This window comes from Octodon degus, unplaced genomic scaffold (assembly GCF_000260255.1).
Source record: "Octodon degus isolate 3935 unplaced genomic scaffold, OctDeg1.0 scaffold00231, whole genome shotgun sequence".
NCBI classification, from domain to species: domain Eukaryota; kingdom Metazoa; phylum Chordata; class Mammalia; order Rodentia; family Octodontidae; genus Octodon; species Octodon degus.
This window is the reverse complement of record NW_004524807.1, coordinates 1,426,342-1,446,849: the sequence shown is the minus strand read 5'-3', so window position 1 is coordinate 1,446,849 and position 20,508 is coordinate 1,426,342. Positions and strand designations below refer to the sequence as shown.

General features: G+C 34.4%; 1 protein-coding gene across 1 annotated transcript in view; it reads right to left on the bottom strand.

Annotated features, from left to right (window-relative positions):
• Fat4 (FAT atypical cadherin 4) overlaps positions 1 to 20,508 on the bottom strand; it is a 212,688-nt gene that overhangs the window by 68,029 nt on the left and 124,151 nt on the right. Inside the window, exons 4-6 of the mRNA XM_023705874.1 lie at positions 19,401 to 19,751; positions 12,785 to 13,707; positions 11,894 to 12,068 (exon numbers count right to left, since the gene is read on the bottom strand). Of these exons, the coding sequence (XP_023561642.1) occupies positions 11,894 to 12,068; positions 12,785 to 13,707; positions 19,401 to 19,751 (1,449 nt within the window). The remainder of the gene's footprint in view (positions 1 to 11,893; positions 12,069 to 12,784; positions 13,708 to 19,400; positions 19,752 to 20,508) is intronic.

Here is a 20,508-nt window from a genome sequence, read left to right as displayed (position 1 = left end):
ACCGGTTTTGAAACTGTTTCATTGCTATTTTATCTTCTTTCTCATTAAAATTTTTTTTAGATTACAAATTTTAAAATTAAAAAATAATATACTTTTCAGAAACAGGAAAAGTTATTCCACAAAATAGAAGTTCTGCTTAAGTGAAATCTATAGCTTTATGGAACAGTTGTTATCATTCTTTAAATTAATCATTTGGTACATGAATTGCCTATCTTTTTTTTTTTTTTTTTTTTTTTGAGACAGGATTTCACTATGCAGTTCAGGCTGGCCTTGAGCTCACTTTGTGGCCCAGGCTGATCTCAAACTTTCATTGATCCTCCTACCTCAGCCTCCTGAGTTCCAGGATTACAGGCATGTGCCAAATGTGTATTGGTTTTAACATCTTTTTCCCATTAGATAAATTGATTTTTCTCACAGGAAGTAAAGCATTTATTGAGAATACATTTAAGTTCAGCCATTCTATGTGATTAAATTAAATTTAAACTTAAAAATACATAAAATACATACATATGTAAACTATTTTAAATATGACAAATGGATTTGTATTTTAAAATATTTTAAAATAACATTATTTATAATTACTGGTTCTATGAATACATTACTATACATCAGATAATACATACTTAAGTATCATTTTTATTTTTCATTGTACATTAAATACACTTTATTAAAAGCCTATTTCTCTAAAACAAATTATATACTAGTGACAGCAAGTAAAAGAAAAAGCATTTATTAATATAATGGAAATAGACATGTCATACAAAAATGTTAATGTAATTTAAGTCATGGAATCATGCATATCAAATAGAACGATAAATTTTATATCATGTATATTTTGCAAAAATATTAAATACAATATAAAATTAACTCATTGGATATAAAAATCTCAAAATGAAGTAAAATATAATATTATAAGCAGCTAAATTAGATAGAATCTAATAGGTAGTCAGAGCAGGACAGGTCATCCAAGAAAATAAGTGAAAAAGAAAGGCATCAGAATGGTGGCTGATGCTACATCTGAAGAAGGCCAGGGCCAAGACAAAGACGCAATGACTGGGCCTACCTGCATCATGGTGACACAAAAGATGGGAGATTACACTCTTATCAGCTTCACCTGGCCCAGAAAGGCCAAACAGGCATCTATCCCCTAGGTGGCTGACCAGAGCATCCAGGCCCATCCTGTCCCCAAAATGCCTTTGTTCACTCCATGTACCCTTGCTGTGTGACCTCCTTCCCTATTGGATCAGTATTAGCCAAGAAGTTAATCCTTCTATCTTATAGATTAATGGAAGTTTGACATACACTGTACCCACATTGTGACTTTGATACATAAATTATCCCTGACAAAAGGCCACTACGATAACCCATTTTAAGACTCCTCCTTTCTCTCCGGAGCTAGCTCTCAAAAAATCTTTCTTATTCTTAACCTCCATGATTATCTGGAATTCATTCTTTGACTTTTGGAGATAAAACTCAGAACATCTGACCTCCAGCAGGTTGGGAGCTATATTGTTCTTATATCAGTTTATCCAAATGTAGTACCCCTACCAATGCAAATTATGCAGAATTACTGTTTAGAGGACACTTTAAACATCCACTGATGTTCAAACCTCAAAATGCTATAGGCTGCCACCAAATTCTGAACTCAGTTTGGCACCTGCCTTCTTAGCAAAAACAACAGACTACAGATTTATTAACTATCAACATATGCCTTAAAATAATTAAGAGATGATAATATAAAATTAGAGGAATTTGGACAGAAAGACCATCCTCATAATGAAATCAAGTTATTTTCTATTAGGTGTAATTTTATGTCTCATATTATATACTCTATTTAATATTAGAAATTGATAGGTGACATTTCAAAGATACATTTCCTTATGTTCTCTCATTAATAGTTTAAGTAAAGAAAATGAAAATAGAGCGGTACTATTTTGTTAAATTTTAACCATATACCATATAATGGCAACTTTGGCTCTAATTGAACAAAATTTTAACAGTTAAATTATCTGCTGTATTTTTAACTCTGTAAAACTAAAATTCTGTCATGTGTTGTGGCACATGTCAGTAATCCAAGCACCCAGGAGGCTGAGGCAGGAGAATCCCTGGGAGTGAGTTCAAGGCCAGCTTGAGCTATCTTAAGTGAGCTTAAGGCCAGCCTATACTCCATAGCAAGACCAAATCTCAAAAAATTACATAAAATTAAACATTAAAGAAAATAAAATTCTACATAGAGTTATTTCTACTAACACAGAACATTTGATTTGAAGAACATTACTGAAGTAAATGATGTATAATAATATTTAAGTCACAGAAGTGATGAAAAGATTTAGTATAAATAAGAGAAATTAAAACAATAGTCTATCCTCCCTCTTGAAAAACATATTCCTGTTAGACAAAACCTGCAATGGAAATAACTAAAGACACCTTAGTCTCAGATACAGCAATAAGGTAAATGCAATTTTATTTTATTTTATCTATGCAGCAGTATCAGGGATCGAACTTGGGGAGGGGGACCTTCTACCTGCCAGGCAGGTGCTTAAGCCACTGAGCTATCTCACCTGCTCAAAAGCAATTTATTGAAGACAATGTTAGGATTATTTTATTGAAGGGATTATTTGTGTTTTATGAAAGATTTTTAAGCAATTTGTATTATTAAAATAGTTCATCATCACAAACTTTTCAAAAATTTAATTCTGTCAACAAAATTAAGTCTCTCTGAAACATTTAAAATGCTGCAGATGGAAAATGTCACACAGAACAAATCTAACCCCTTTGATTATAGAGCCAATTGTCATGCAATGGCCCCTTCAGCTCAACAATGTGACTGAAGGCATTAACTCAAAATGTCATCATATCTCACTGACAATATAAAGCCTGGTGATTCGTCCCTTTAACTATTAGCATTAACTTTGTAAAAGCATCCTGTTCCTGCACCATTAAGGAGTAATTTCCAATCCCTGCATAAGAATGAGGTTTATTCTATCTTCCAGTTGGATGATAAATGTCCAGTTAGAAATGCTAATATCTGAACTTTTCCCAATAGACTTATTAATTATGCTGACAGGAAAACACTTCATAACTGAACTGTATGGCCAACGCTAGGGCCAGAATATATCAATTTCATTGTAGTACTGTATATTAGACTGTGAATTCATAAAAAACAATAAGGTTTTTAAACAGATGAATCTCCCACCACAGCCATGTAAAATGCAAACACGCATGTAACCCAAATGACTGCACCGTGTATGCATACATGTCTATAGTATGCATATTGTATGATCTTAGCATAATGGCATACATTTGCTTTGAACGTAATAAAACACTTTAATACATATACCTTGATTTGATATTTGATGAAAAATGTAAGTCTGTGTTTTCTAAATTATGAATATTCTTACTTTTAAAAATATCTTAATGACAGAACTATAAGTTTTCACTTCTTAAATCAATGCTCTCTTCCATACCAAGAATTAATCTAAATATAGAAATTCACATTAATATGATATATACAAATTATGTGGCAGACAAGATCATAGTGAGAAGCAGTGATTAAAAATTATCCCCTAATGATGGGAAAAATATTTTCACTGATTAACAGTTACATAACACTTACCTCAAGTGATTTAACTTTTTTAAATTTCACTTTGGGTTTTTTGTTTTTCTATTTTTTAAAGTCATAAAAATGGAAAAGCAGTATGGTAAATTACTGGGCTACTCTGAGGTTAAATGAAACGATATAAATTCTGAGTTACAAGTGCTTAGTGTACACAGAACAGTATCACATAAACGTTTATAATTTTTTTTTTTTTTTGTATTTTTAGGGAAGAGTCTACAGGGTGATCAGGGTTTCACTACTGGATTGGACTCATAGTGATACACCTGTTTACAGCCTCACAAGAACTGGGATTACAGGCATGTGCCACCATGCCCAGGCCCTGCTATCTCAGCACGTCCCAGGGTGGGGCCAGCATGGCAGGCCTGGGGATTGAACCCCCAGCCCCTGCACTTGCTTGCAGGCACTTTAATTCCCTGAGCTATTTAGCCAGCCCTTTATAATTTCCCAAGTTTTGTCTCTACTGAATGTCATCCTTGAAAAGCAAACATTTATATCTTTCTATTTGTTACCTCTGTTGAATATCTCATTATATCACAAGTACAATATGCTCAAAAAGTAATTCTGGACTATCTCCCTTAAAACTTCACTCTTTTCATCTCCAAATTGCTCAGCTCCAGAACCTAAGACTCATTCATTGACCTCACATATTTCTAATTCCATCTGACAGTCCAGTTGATTCAAACTTTACAGTGGACACAACAGTTCCCAACTTCACACCTGACTTTCAGAGCATATCGCCCCAGAATATGACATCGTAGCTTATCATATATTGTCATATCAAAGGGCTTGGGAAACGGCAGAGATACGAAGGTCTCTGCTTTTGCCTTCACCCCAAAGCAGGTCGTAGGACCGGCATGTGACGGGTGCCCTCCCTGAACTCACAGGAAAGAGCCTCATTATCTCTGAGGCCAGAGGGACCCTGAGACAAGTCTGAAAGCAGGCCGCGTGAGACAGTCCCAAGAGACTCTACCTCCCCCATGACTTTCTAGCCTTCACCAAGCCTGGAATAATCATGCTCAGGCTCAACTGCTGCTTCAAGTCTTCATTTCTTCAAGAAGCCTCACACGTCACATGAAACATATCAAATGAAACTGGATGCTACTTTATGTTACAGTGAAGCCCATAGAATAATAATCGTCTCACTGACTATAATCTGAATTTACAAGGTACGTTAAGTTAGTATCGTAGTTTGATTTTTAGTAAGTGCAAATGGCAATTGCTAGTGATAATCAACATGACATCATATTATTAATTTAATCAGTTTCTACCTATTACCTTAATGAATCTTGCTATTTTTTTTTTATTTTGAAGAGGAAAGAAGGTAAACTTGACAGCGAAATTGAGTTTCAAAACAGGTTAGTAGGACAATTATAATAATTGATACATTTTGCATTGTTGTCTTCCTGTTATTCAGAGAATGAATATTTATATGATCTTTTCAGTGATTTAACTTGAGCAATTCCTAAACTTTATTTAAAAAAAAAAGCTAACTATGCAAATTACAGGTTTCTGTTAATTAGGCTTAATTTGAAATGTTTTGAAGCATTTATTTATTAAGAAAAAGGAGGGAGGTCGGCCAAATAGCTCAGCGGATTAAAGCACCTGCAAGCCGGCACAGGCGACAGGGGTACGATCTCCGGGCCTCCCGTGCCAGTCCTACCCCCAGGGCATGCTGAGATAGCAACTGAGACTGGTCATGGTGGCCCGCACCTGTAATCCCAGCTCTTGAAGGGCTGTGAACAGGAGGAGCACTATAAATCCCATCTACGTAGTGAGATAATCACCCTATACACCCTTCCCTAAAATACAAAAAAAAAGAACAAAAGAAAAAGGAGAGAAAAAAATACATATATATGTATACACAAGAGAGTTAAGATAGATATACTGTTACTCTCTCTTAGTTCACTGACTATAAAAGTTTGTACTAATGTTTAGACAAGATATGTCTGCAACCTGTCCTCTGAATAACTACTAGGAAGACAACAATATACAATGTATTAATTATTGTAAATGTCCTACTAACCTGTTTTGAAACTGTTTAATTGTTATTTTATCCTTTTTTCTCATTAAAACGAATTACATTTTTTAAAAAGAAAAGGAAACCAATAACTGAATATTGTATTGATTAAAGTAAAATAGTCTATGAAAACAATTTTAAAATGTAGTTTTAGAAATTTATACCATACAGAAAGTCAGCTGGTTATTTTAGAATAGCCTGACTTTCTTAAAATATGTAAGAAATATGACCTAGGAGAGAAAGAGCTGCAAGGCAGAAATTTTGGACACCACTCGATACTCTGGGATACTCTGCCACTACCCGGGGCCATGAGCCCTGGCAAACCGTACGTCTTCCCAGGCTTTCTTTCATTTCCTTATCTGGAAAATGAAGGAAGTGGACTGGCTCATTTACAAGAAGTCTTCATGCCAAAAAATTTTATCGTTTTGAATCATATCTAAGTTAGAATTTTTATGTAATTTTCTTTACAAATACCTCCATGTTACACACTGGATTGCAATTAGAATGCCCCCCACTATACCCCATGTGGTTTTACTGCCATATTACATGTTAATTCAGTTTTCTACAATACTAGGGACAGATATTCATGGTTCACAGGCTTTGATTTTACCAGTGAGGGCATAAGGTCATCTTAAGTTTTAAAAATGTTCCAACAATTCTAGATAATTAACTTTCATGGATGTATCTCTATCTAGTGGGATATGCTAGCCAAACCCCAACATTTTACAACAAAGTTCAAGGCAAGCAAACTTTTTATGCTAAGCTGAGATGAGCAGTGACAACCCCTTTTAAGTAAGCTACGGAAAGCTCAGCACCACATCTAGGACAAGTGCTGAGTGGAACTGGCATATTTGAGTGGTATGGAAGGTTGATACTTTGCTTCTTTGGAAACCTTTGTGTAAAGTCATTGCCAAATGGTAAAACTTTTGAAAAACCTATAGTTTCTATCTAGGGATACTTTGAATTAGTATATTAAACTAAGAAAATAAATAGCCAAGTTCAGAGTGGCAACAAGACCTGTCTGGAAATATCTTATAGATAACAGAATTGAATAAGAGCCAGAAGGTTGAGAAGAGAGTCATAAAAATATAGCTCAAGCAGTATTTCAAGCATTTAAAACTGAATGAAAGCCATAAAATGCTTCAGTGGTCCTTACATATGACTGCAATTCATCACTTCACACTAAACACCATTCAGCCTCAAACACTTGTGCTGCTTTTCAAGGCAGAGGTCAGTTTAAATGACCACAACCAATGCAACAAACCCCTTTGGAATGTCATCCATGAACTTAAAAATATTTGCACTTTTCCTCTTGGAAGGCCCTTTACAAAATCTGCAACTGATAAATCTATAGCAATAAAATAAATTCTAATTGTGTTAAATAAGTATGAATAGCATTGCATATTAAAATAGATGGTGATTGATAATAAATTCTCATTATTTTCACTTATTTAAATCATTCACTAATTCATTCAACAAAAGTTATTTTGTGCCTATGTTATCACAGGTACTATTCTGAGTGTTTCTTGTGATTCAGTTTTATTTATTTATTTATTTATTTATTTATTTATTTATTTATTTATTTTTGTGAAACCAGGGATTGAACTCAGGCCCTTGAGCTTGCCAGGGAAGCGCTTATTCTACTGAGCCATCTCCCCAGTCCTAATTCAGTTCTAAATAGGACTTAAAATTCAAAATTAAGGCTGCTCAAGATAAATCAGGTAAACCACACACACACACACACACACACACACACACACACACACTGAGTAGAGGGAAAAGAGGGACATTAAATTGATGATCAATCAAATTTTCTTCATGAAGGTGAAATGCTACCTAGACTGGATGACATAATGATGCAGACATGAATGCTCCTTCCCTCCAAATCAATTAAATCAAATGCCTGGCTGTAGTACAGAGCACTCTAGGTAGAGATCTACAAGTACAAGGGGCCAAAGCAGGTGAAAAAGTTGCCATTGCTAAGGAAGCCCAACTATCGAGCATTCGCAGTGCACACTTTTTATCAGTTTCTCTCAAGAGGAAAGCCACCTTGATTTGCTTCCTTCCATGTAAATATTTTCATGTTGGTTGATTTCAAGCTAATGACAGAACTTCCTAATTCAAAATTGTCAGGAGACAGAGGCTGAGCTGAGCTGGGCTAATGTACCATGTTTGCTAGCGGTTAAGGCCACAGCACATGGCAGAGTAAGAAATCAGGTAGTCGATTTGATTTGAAACTGTCTCATTGCTATATGTTTATCAATAAAACTTTGAAAAGAAAAAAAAAAAGAAAGAAAAGAAAAAGAAAAAAAAATCAGGTAGTCATTTGGTTTCACGAAGACAGTGGTTAAAAGTTAGGCTGTAATCATGGAAACAACTGGAGAACTTTTAAGAAAAAAATAGGATATGATTACCTAATTTATCGCTGTGAAAGTTTGTGAGTTGCTAATTATTGGGAAGGCAGTGTGTAGGAGACAAGAGAGGCAGTGGCTCTCATGGCTTAGACGATGATGAGAATAATGAAGATAAGGAAAAGCGGATAAATTCAGGAAACTTTTGGACATTTTTGTGGTGCACTCCACTAGTTAATGATCTTAATGAGTTAAGAGGATGAAGAAAAAGAGCATTCATCTCCAGAAATTATGTAATGACACAGAGAGAACAATTTGTGGAGGGTGAAGAGGTAAACAGTTACTAAGAAGTTTTTATTTTAAACAGCTAAATAAGCCATTCTCATACCTATGTTATGCAATAACTTTTATTTATTTATTTATTTATTTATTTATTTATTTATTTATTTATTTATTTTTGCGGAACAGGGGAATGAACTCAGGCCCTTGTGCTTACCAGGCAAGCGCTTATTCTACTGAGTTATCTCCTCAGCCCTACAATATACTTTTAAGCAGACATTAATGTTTTCTCTCAAAGATATAAAGTACAGGTAACTTGTCTAAGGTCATGTAACTAGAACAGAGAAGAAGTAATTTTGATCCTCAGTTTATCTAGAATGCTTATATATTTACATTCTAACATATATTTTCATTTTTTAAATGGACACTCTTAAAAGTATGCTATTTTGCTTTTCCTGATAATTTCCTGTTACTATTACATTTAAGATATCTATTTATGGGGGCTGGGGAGATGGCTCAATAGAATAAGTGCTTTCCTGGCAAGTGCAAGGGCCTGCGTTCAATCCCCGGTTCCACAAAAAAAGAAAAAAAGATATCTATTTATGGCATGTGAATAAACAGTAAGAATAAATATAATAGAACAGGCTACTTCAAAATAGAATGCCTAACAATGTGCACGTCCTTAACTATTTTTGAGTCACTTTCTATCTTACGAGAAACAGGCAGCGATATTTGCATTCCTGTACCAGAAAGATGCTGTAGCTACCTCAGACATTCTCTTTCATATTCCTAAAAGAAATCCCTACACATAATACAGAGTAAAGACAGAATAGTCATACTTTCAGTTACAGTTAAGAAAAAACAAACACCACTCTCTTCAATTCAGTTGTAGTCTGTTCAGCCATTTAATCCTACAGGGAAAAAAAATGAGCTAAAATTACTGTATTCTGTCCTGGCTTTGTTATTTAGCAATTCAGCTTACTTACACGTGGTACAATGAATGTAACCTACTGTGAGCAGTTGACAGCAGTTAAAGAGCTTCCGGATGGGCTACTCTATAGACAATGCAGTCTTAAATAAAAATATAATGATAGTTGGAATGCTAAGGTCCCCCTCCCAAAAAAAGGAAAGAAAATCAAAGATTTAGAGGTTTGCCTGATCAGAAAGCTGCTGCTTCAATTCCTGCCATATCGCAGACATTGACTTATCTTTGCGCTGCCACAGATAAGAGTTTGAAAAGAGCAAGAATAAATGATTTGTGAGATAAGGAATAAAACTGTCACAGTTTTTCTTTAGAACATGTTGACATTTTCCTGGTCCTTGCAGCACTACAAATCTGAGAATGTGGCATCTGTGATCCAAAGACACCACATTCTTCTGAATTTCCTCATGTCAGCCACCAGTTTTGACTGTTAAATCATAGCAGTGAATGAGTCCTACGTCAGAAACTTCACTCTCAGAGAACGGGAGTGAACTTCTAAGTGCCATGTCTAAAACTTTCACATTTTCCTGAAGATGTGATTATTCATGGTATCAAAAATATGCAAAGTATATCTCAACACAGAATTGAGATCCCATACACGTGTTAATACTTTCAGAAGGAGTCTTTCCTCACAACTGCTGGCTGTTTAAGAATAACCCATGAAAAGTGATTTTCAGACTTCTCATTGAAAATGTTTGCACCAGTAATTGTAAAATCACTATCAGTCCCTTTCAGAGGTAACTAAAAAAGAGAAATTATCATTGAGATTTGCACCTTGGGACAAGATTTACTTAATTCTTTGATTTGCAGAATTGATAAAATTCTATGAGTTTAAGACAACAGATGCATGTTCATTTTGTATCTGTGTATTCAAAGTGGTTTGGATAGATATACAGTTACATTCTCTTAATGAATAGAGGGATTTGTTCTAATGGTGTTTGTAAATAGGATATCAAGTCCGCATCTTGTACAGCAATTAACCACTGGGAGGAATGTATGTAATGTGTGAATTACTGAAACTGTCCTACCAATTTGATTTGAAACTGTCTCATTGCTATTTGTTTATCAATAAAATTATGGGAAAAATTTTTTTAAATAAAATAATAAATATAATAAAAAGTTGTTTTTGATGGATTAAATACATGTGTATATACAGTATATAAATAAAAGGAGAAAAGCTGATTTAAAAATCAGTGGTATTGTCATTGGAGTAAATATTGTATTTCTTACATGGCTTTGCATCTCAAAATCTTTGGCTCCTTTTTTAAGAGCTAGTGCCATAAAAAATGCATTGTATCCATTTAAAATGACTACAAAAATTAGTTAGTAAAAAACAATTCAACAAGAATAAATATAATTCATTTCAAATCTTTGAATGTTGTGCCATAGAAATATCTATACTTTTTTCTCTATACATATTATATACACTAGCATACACACACACAAAGTAAGTACTATGTAATTTGAGGTCCGACAAAACTGTCTTTTTCTGTATGTGTGTATTTGGTACAGGGTCTCACTACACAGCTGGGACTTTAGTGATCCTCCTGTTTTTAGCTTCCCCAGCACTGGGATTACAGGCATGTGACACCATGCCCTAATTTAATCACCAGCTCAGCGTGCCTGGGGGCGGGGTCCATGAGGCATGCAGTACTGGAGATGGAATCCCCATCCCCATGCTTGCCTAAGCAGGCTCTTAGACTGTTGAGCTTTCTCACAGGCCCACAAAACTATCTTTTGCAAGAACTTTTCCACAAATAATTTTTAGCTACATTCACATAATTTAATCATACATCAACATAATTAAATTACTTAATTATTTAGTATGTAAATCCTGAGTGTGGCATTAGTTTTCATAAATAGATGTTGCATAAAATATTCCATAATTATTTAATCCTTTGGACAATCAGTGATTCATTCAGCCATTTATTCAACAAGTGTTTATGCAATGTCTACATTATTGAAGTCATGAATGTTCATTAACAAATATTTAATGCTTATAATTTTGAATTAGTAATATTTATTATTTATGAATATAGTCTATGTATTCAAAACAAAATAGTGTAAGCAGTAATATTCCTTTTGTAAAAATTATTGTTTTATTGTGACCTGCTACAGTTTTGTACAATATTATTTCCAAAGAACCAAAGGTTAAAGTGGATTGCTAGTCCTTAATTCCATGGCAGTTTAGCATACTGAAAATTCAGTGAGAACCACATTCTTAATAGTACTCTCTGGAACCCACCAAAGGCCTACTGTTTCAATGCTGTTGGATTTACAGGGTTAATGAAGAGGATTTGTGGGCTCCATTTCTTATGCCATGACCAAGTAGATACATTTAAATGTTTTAAATGTTTACTGACTCAGATGGTAGAGCAGAAGCTCATACTCATAAGTAATTGCATCACTTATGGGGCAAAGATTCATTGTGCATCACAGAAATAAAGATTTGCTCGTGATGTGCTTAAGATCACTTTCCCATATATTTCACAATGCAATTTATGTTCTTTTAATTACATGCCTACAGTCAGAATTTCAAGCATTAATATAGTTCAGTAAATATTTAATGTAATAATTAAAAATAATTTCATTTATTCATAAAGAAATTCCTTGTAGTTGAATAAATAGAGCTGAACTGGACTTACCTGAATCTGTAGCTGTTATCACCAAAACAAAATGCTCCTTTGTCTCCCGGTCCAGACTCTGTGTCACTCTGAGTTCTCCGCTGGCTGAGAGAGTGAAAGCCTGGTCTTCCTGACCACCGAGGAGCACGTAGGCGAGTTTGCTATTAGAACCTTGGTCGTCATCTCTTGCTACCACCTGGGGAAGAGAACAGGTAACGGCATGAATGTGAGTGACCCTGACATCGTGCCCAACAGGAGAGAAGAAGCATCCAATAAATACAGTGAGGCTTAGCCACAATAAAGCATGGCAAAGATAGCTTCAAGCTTCAAGTGAAAAATAAAACTGATAAACAATAGCAAGGCACATATCTTTGGGTTAAAGAATGCACGAAACTAGAGCATACCAGTTTTAAATATCTTCACAAAAGTACTTAATAGCATTTTTACCTAGTGGGGTGAATATATGAAGAGGGCATAAAAAACAATACCTGTAACACAATTTTCAGACTGACATTGTTTTATAGTACCATTATTTGCAGATATTGTTCTCATAGTTAAAAAAAATCCAAAATGCATAAATTTTTAAACACTACATCAATATACACAAAGAAACATAAATAAATATTTTAATACAAAAGAACATAAATATTTTAATCTATGATCAAGGCAATACAGACTAGTATTGTTCATAAGCTTTTCAAAATTTCCTCTATCTGCAACCGAACTTTTCCCCACCAGGGATCAAATTTAAGATCTTTCGCTCACCAGGCAGGCGCTCATGACTCTGAGGTATATCCCCAGCCTGCAAACAAACATTCATGATGAAAAAAGGTGAGGATTTGAAGGAACAAAAGAGTGGCCTGTTATCTATCTCATGTGGACACAGTATTTCTTATTTTTAAATATACTGACCTGAAGAATTGTTTTGGGAAGCATCTCTAAATTCTCAGGGACATTTACATAGTATGGAGAGAGCTCAAAGATGGGAACAAAGTCATTAATGTCCAGTAAAACAATGCTGACAGTGGAGGTATCAGTCCTAGGAGTGCTGCCCCGATCTGTGGCCTGAACAGTTAAAAGGTAAGAGGTGGTCTTCTCTCTGTCCAAAGGCTTAGCCACGGTGATGGCCCCGGTGACGGAATCGATCCGAAATTCCTGGTTAGTGTTGCCATCCACGATGCCATAGCGAACCTGCCCATTCGTGCCTTCATCGCCATCCACTGCAAACACTTGCAGGATGTCTGTTCCTGTCAGTGTGTCTTCGTTAATCTCCACTTTATACAAAGCCTGTGTGAAAACGGGGTTGTTGTCGTTTATGTCCAACACCATAACCACAACCTCTGTAGAGGAGGAGAGAGACGGTTGGCCTTTGTCAGTCGCCACTACCGTCAGAGTGTAGTTGGAAGCTTCTTCTCTATCCAGCTCCCCAGTGAGCCTCACTTCACCATCGATAGTGCCGATGCTAAACTTGTTTCCAAGAGGGTTCAGCAGGGTGTACTCAATATAGCTATTTGGGCCGCTATCCGGGTCCGAGGCTTGAGCCTTGAACACAACAGTATCAATAGGTGTGTTTTCTGGAATGTATGTCAACTTAGGGGAAAAGAAGGTTGGGGGGTTGTCATTGACATCCAACAAAATAATGGACACTTGAGCTGTGCTTGTGAATCTGGAGGCCGGAAGTTGGGGCAGATCATGCACCTGAACGACCAGGTTGTAAAAGGACTGACTTTCCCTATCCAACGCTTTCAGCACTTTGAGCACACCATTCTTGTCTACTCCAAACTGTGCCAGGCTGTCGCCTGAAGCAATGCTGTAATCCAACTGGGAATTGATGCCTGCAATTAAAGAAAAGGAAACGGTAAACTTGCTGATTGCAGACTGAACCACACCAACAATTCTGGAAAATATTGTATGTCTGACATGTTTTTTTCACCCCAAAAGAGTTTATGAATGATTTAGCTATAATATTTTAGCAAATAATACACAGAAATAACTCTTTTCCTATTAAGCTTTTATCTGAGAGGAAGTTTACAATTGGGGGAACAACTGATGTATGAACTGCTGTTTATAAGAATGGTGAAATGTTAAATTACAGCAATGAGGAGAATACTATTCCAAAGGACAGATTTTTCTATATATTTCTTTGTTTCTATTGCATAATTCCCCAAGGCCCCACACCAACAGTGCCTCATTCTGTACTATTGGTCCAGCATTTACAACTTTAGTAATTTACTGAGCCCAACATCAATTTTCAGAAAAGAGTAATAAAATGTTCTGATGTATGGCATTAGTCATGGATGCTTTAAGTCTACTTTTACATTTCTTGTCAGAACCAATAAATACTTTTTAATTCCTATTAAGCAACTGGCCAGGAAATGGCCTTTGAGAAACTAGCACTCTCTCACTCTCTCAATTATATATATAGTGGTATTACAAAGTATTATTAAAAGGAATTATTAATAGTAAATTATATGTTAAGTTTTCAAATATAAATGCTCAAACTTTAAATGAGCTATACTTACATTATCTTTCTTTTCTACACATATGTGTCATTCTTTTAAAAATATAAGTTTTCATTTTATTTTTTTATTTTTAATTTTTTTCTTCTCTTTAGGTAATAACTGTAGAGCTTTTGTGACAAATGTGATGTTAAGAATACATCAGACTACTGCTTTAGTAACTAATTTTAAAATAATTAACAGGCAGTGAAAAGAAAAAAAAATCAGATTTTCTGCTTCAAAATAGTATTTTCTTGACTAATCCACAATGATATATACAATTTTATAATTTATCTTAAAGATGTTGGAAAATAAAACTACAATGATAAGAAACACATTGTGCATCTGTACAGTCCATCCTTTGTAAAGACTTTATACCCTGGGACTCAGGAATACCTACTGAGGAACTTGAATTGCTTACAAACAGATCCTATATTTCTGAAGTTTATTTCAAATGTTTAGGTTTCAGATTTACACCTATTAGCAATGATGCCCAGTCTATGTGGAGGAGTCCAAAACAATTTCTATGTTCTTTCTTGTTTCGTATTAAGTCAGTCTTTCTCTGAACTCAGTGAATAATTGTTTCTATGAAAAGATTTTGCTTTTGCTTGATTCTCATTCAGTTCCTTACAGACCACTTGAATAATGCAAATTATTGTTTTATCATCAAGCAACTATTTTTATAATAATACTGCAACAGTTCTTTTCATGTGATATGATGTTTTCTAATGACCTTTGCTTGTATGCTGATTTCAAGGGAAAATATTTATGAAGACAGCTTTGGGGCAGTGATTTAGTAACTCCAAATTTGTATAAACAATGGTGTATATAGACTTTAATAAAGGTAGTTTGTCTCATGAATTGTGACTTTTAATTGTTATAGTTTACCTACAACTACACATAAGCGAACAAAGCAGAAGTTGTAAAGTTCAAAATACGTAAGAGCCTTATTTTAAATAAATAGTGCTAGTGAAAACCACAGGTCAATTTATTAGCAGGAGAGAAGGAGAATTTTTTAAGATCTGGATAGTGCAAGGTTAGCTATCTATTTCACCTCTGTGTCCTAAAATTCCACAGGTTGGAGGAGGATAAAAAGTTCAAGGGAAGGAGAGAGGGAGGTGGAGGAGAAGAAGGGGAGGGGGAGGGAGATGGAGACAGAGACAGAGAGACACACAGAGACTGAGACAGAGACAGAGAGAGGAGAAAGACAAAGAGAGAGTTCTCAAATACACGTGTGCGGGTGGAAGTTTTATATGCAAAATACATTTTATTACTTCCTAAGAATATTTTCTACAACAGAATCCAGCCAACATATTGAATCTTTATTCCTTTGAGGCTCAAAGTCAGGCATGATTTTTATTAAAAACTCAGTAATGAAAATACCTGAATAACAATAATGCTAACAAGCAGAGATACCTTTAGTTCTGCGAAGACGTATGAAATTTTCTTATTCATGATTAAAAGCAACTATAAATACTGACAAAATGTCATATGGCAATGAAGTGGTAGGCACATAAATCACCTCAAATGCGATTTACTAACCCAAGAGTCTGTACATTCTAGTTCACCATGTTTACTACTTCCTTGAGTAAACAACTAAATTGCAGAGGCAAAAAGAACATGATACCAAGGTTTTATAGCTTTCCTGTCAGCAGTAGAAGGGCTCCTTTTATAAAAGGAAAAGGATTATTGGAATGTGTTGGTGGGCACAGCAATAAACATGAAATTTTAACAAGAAAAATGAAAAAGAAAAACTTGGTTTTGTTTTCAATTTACAGTAACAAATACATTAGTAACAAAATTTTAAAAAATACTTCAGATAATGATTTTTATCTTTGAGAAAACTAACATTAAAAATTAAGTATTGCTGCCTCAAATATCCCAATACTAATAAACAGCTCTCATATCAGGAACATAAATCATAAGTTCCTCAAAGCTAATACATCTATTTTACTTTGCAGACAATGACTTTTCATTCTCAACTAGTTTAATAAGTGACCTGGGCATATGTCTTACATCTTGAAAAAATACACAGACATATCAAAATAAAATTAACTCTCAACATTTGTAGCATCCCAAAAAACACAATACTGGGATCATTTTTCTTCCTCTGCTCTTTGCATGAAATATCTGAATCATCAGACAGTAAATACATTATTTTAAAAAAAATCTATTGGGTGTTTAAATCTAACTTCAGTGGGCTTTTATAGCTCATCAGATCCTTAAACTGAAAGCAGTTCACATTTTCAAGCATTTGTGTTCAATTTTCTGAAATTAATTTAGTTCCTTGACTGTTCTTTGCAGCTTATTATTTATATTTTTGGATGTGCATGTATCTCATTGATAATTTCATTCAAGGAGCATATCACATAACAGAATATAAGTATATGAAAATATGAATAAAATATATTCATGTACAGCTCTATTAAAAACAAGTGGATTTACTGAATACAAAATCTGTAAATATTGTCATGACTTTGGTAAAGATCTAATAGCTTTAGCCTCATGTAGCTGCATCCATAGAAACATGTCAGACAACATTCATCTGCATGTAGCCGTTTCAACAAGGCTACCAACACCCTGGAATTTAGGACTCATTCATTATTCAAATCGTCTGCGTTTGATATGAGGCAGATGTGAGTATAATTATTCAGAACAGATTACAATTATATTATGATAATGACATCCTCATTTGACTACCAATAATTTAAAATGTGTATGCTTTCCAGAATAATTAGATGATTATCAAAGAAGAATATTTTCATGATGTTTCAATTTAATTTTAAACATAGAAGTTTTGAGATTCATATAGCTATTATCTACTTCCAGAAAACTGAAAGATTTGTTTTATTCTTATGAAATTATTATTTATTATTATTATTATTATTATTATTATTTTGTATGTGAGGGAAGGGTCAAAGGGTGTTCAGGGTCTCACTACTAGATCGGACTCTTACTGATCTGCCTGTTTACAGCCTCCCAAGAGCTGGGATTACAGGTGCACGCCACCACTACGCCCAGTCTCAATTGCCATCTCAGTGCACCCTGGCTGGGGGGTGGGGGGTGCCAGCACAGCAGGCCCAGGTATTGAACTCCTGGCCCCTGCACCTGCTTGCAGGTGCTTTAATTCACTGAGCTATTTGGCCGGCCCTCTTATGAAATTATTGTTTAACCTAACATGCTAAAAAGTTTAAGTTCTGAAACAGTCTACATACAGCTAAAAGAAAATGTTAAGTTTTCATATGAAATTTCTTCATCTAAGAAGATGACATTATTGCTTCATTTGGAAAGTTTTGATCAGGGATGAAAATTAATTTACTAATTTATAAATGTCTACAAAAGTACCGTGAATTATCTATGGAGCTATTTAGTATAAACAAGTTGGAAATTTTAACAAACAAGCTTACTTTATCATTCTCCTTGAGCTTCAGAAAGAATAGGTCAAGGTGCAGGAAATTACATTGATAAAAGCATTCAGAATAAAACAATGGGTAAATTTAGCTTGAAGCTTTTACCCAACACAATTAAAAGAAAAATGGTTTTTAGAGTCAATAGTTACCGTATATCTCTGACTCCATGTACATGTAATATTTCCAAGCTCCCCTACCTTTTCAGTTATAAGGTTAAATGACTTTCTCTTTTACAATAGCACACAAATCTATGAAACAATGGACTTTCTCTAACATATTTCAAATAAATCACAGAGATACAAAGTGAAAAATTCTCTGCCAGTGAGAAGTTGGACAAAGGCATAGAAACAATAATGTAAGAACCTATAAAAGGTATCGCAAGGATTCATGCTCTGGGTAAACTAAAACTGGTAAAAAGAGTAACCAGCTCGATTGTGCACAGAGTAATTGCGACTAGGAGAAGCTAGCATCACAGCAATCACAACAGTGGTGTTAAAACTACATGTGTTTTCAATGCAGTCCCAAGTCTAATCATAACAGGTAAGGAAAGGAAACTTCAAAATGTGCTAACTCATAAGTTACAAGCAAAGCATTTCTAATTCTATTGAGTGCAATTTACACTCAAAATCCCATGATTTCTTTATGTCTTTCTAAGTGACATTTCTAGACATCCCTGGAAGGGAACTAAGTGTAGAACAGAATGAATGCTGCTGACCTAGAATAGTATTCTGATGTTACACAAGTCATCCATGCCAGCAAGAGTCAGGGACTTCTAAATTAAAGTTAATATGCCTATGTCCCAAAGCATTTGCTTCAGCTAGACATCTACTTCCTCTCCAAAGGACTGTGGGTTTTTTTCTCTACTGCATCTAATGACAAGGAAAACAAGGAATATGAACTCGCCAAACAACTGGGTTAAACTCTAATGATCTGTTCAATGTTATCTGTAATGTTGTATTATCTGACACCTGTATTTACAAAAGGAGAGTAGGAAGAAAGAATAAGAAGCAGAGCTTTTAAAAGAAAATTTGCCAGATGTTTTTCCAATAAATACAAATACAATTCTTTTACTATATAAAGATAGATTTAATGCAAAGTCTTGGCTGCCTTACATAGCATAAGTTAAAGAAATCTGAGGCTCTCTTGTGAGAGTCAAAGCATTAAAGTTTGCTAAAATATTGCCAGGAATTTTGGTCCTAGAGTATGAAATTTATTTATAGACTCTTAAACATTTCTCTTTAGGGTATATTTCCTTTTGCTTTCAAGTTTTACTCCTCTCAAGTTAAAATATTATATGTAACCTTACTGGTTTAATTATGTTAAAAAGATCAAAATGTTATCTTTTAACTTTCACATTACTAAAGTGCAACACCACCACCACATTTAAGCAAAACAAAAAGATAATTTTTAAATGATAAAATGCTTGTCTGTTATAATTTAACTGATTATCTCTTACTTTGATTCTTACTAATTACATTCTATTTCTCAACCTTAGACATGTATTCATAAAATAAACTTTTGTAACAGCTGGACAAAAAAAGAGCAAATGTAAATATTTCATATAAATATAATATAGATATTTTAAGGAACTTTTAAAAGTATGCTGAATGAATTACATACCATCATCTGCATCAGTGACATTAAACACAAGAACAGTAGACCCTAGAGGTAGATTTTCCATTAAAGAGGTGCTATATGAGTTCAAGCTGAAAACAGGTGGATTATCGTTTACATCCAGTATGTTGAAATAAACTCTGATGGTAGCAAATTGTCCTCCACCATCTTCAGCTCGAACAGTGAGGATATAATATTGCTGGACTTCATAATCTAATACTCGAGTCAAATTAAAGACTCCAGTAACTGGATTCAGGAAAAATATGCCATCTTCATCATCTTCGTTCACTTTATATGTGATTTCTCCATTCACACCAGAATCGTCGTCTGTAGCTAAGATGGCTGCTACCAAAGAACCTGTTGAACAGAGCACATAGTCTAAAATTCATGGAATAATAGGTACTAGTGAAACACATATAGTGCTAGCAAACAAACCATTCATACAGAATATTAACGCCTATAATATTCACCAGATTTCTATGTACGAAACTGATATCATTAATCCCACAGATCAATAAAACACATATATTTACATACATAGTGGATCTAAAGTTATAATGTGACTGTTCTGGGGAATTCATCTTTCTTCTGATATTTTTCCACCTAACACTACTGCTTTAAAATTTATTTATGAATTTAGTGAGTATGTATTATAAACCATTGCTACTGACAGGAACTGGGCATTGCAAGAATGTAAGTCCATGTTCTGGACTTACTGGGCTCATGTGCTCACTGCAATAATTAAAGCCAGAAACAAATGTGATAGATTTCAGGAAGGACATGAGGAAAACCTCTCAAAAGTAGTCTTCTATAAGCATTAAACTCTTTTCAAGTAAAATCTCCAAAACAAATACTTTATTAGGCAAATTCATTCCAAATATAATTCAGAATAAAATTTAACTTTTATTTTTTATTTTTTTTATTTTTTAAATTATATTTTAAACAAAATTTATTGTTTTTTTATGAGTACATGTTGACAGTGCATAATGTTTATATTTCTGGGTGGAGTTGGTACATTTACATCCCAATTTTATTCCCTACAACTGTTTTTTTTTTAACACACTGCATACATTCTTCTTAGTGGTTAATTGCTGTACAAGATGCGGACTTGATA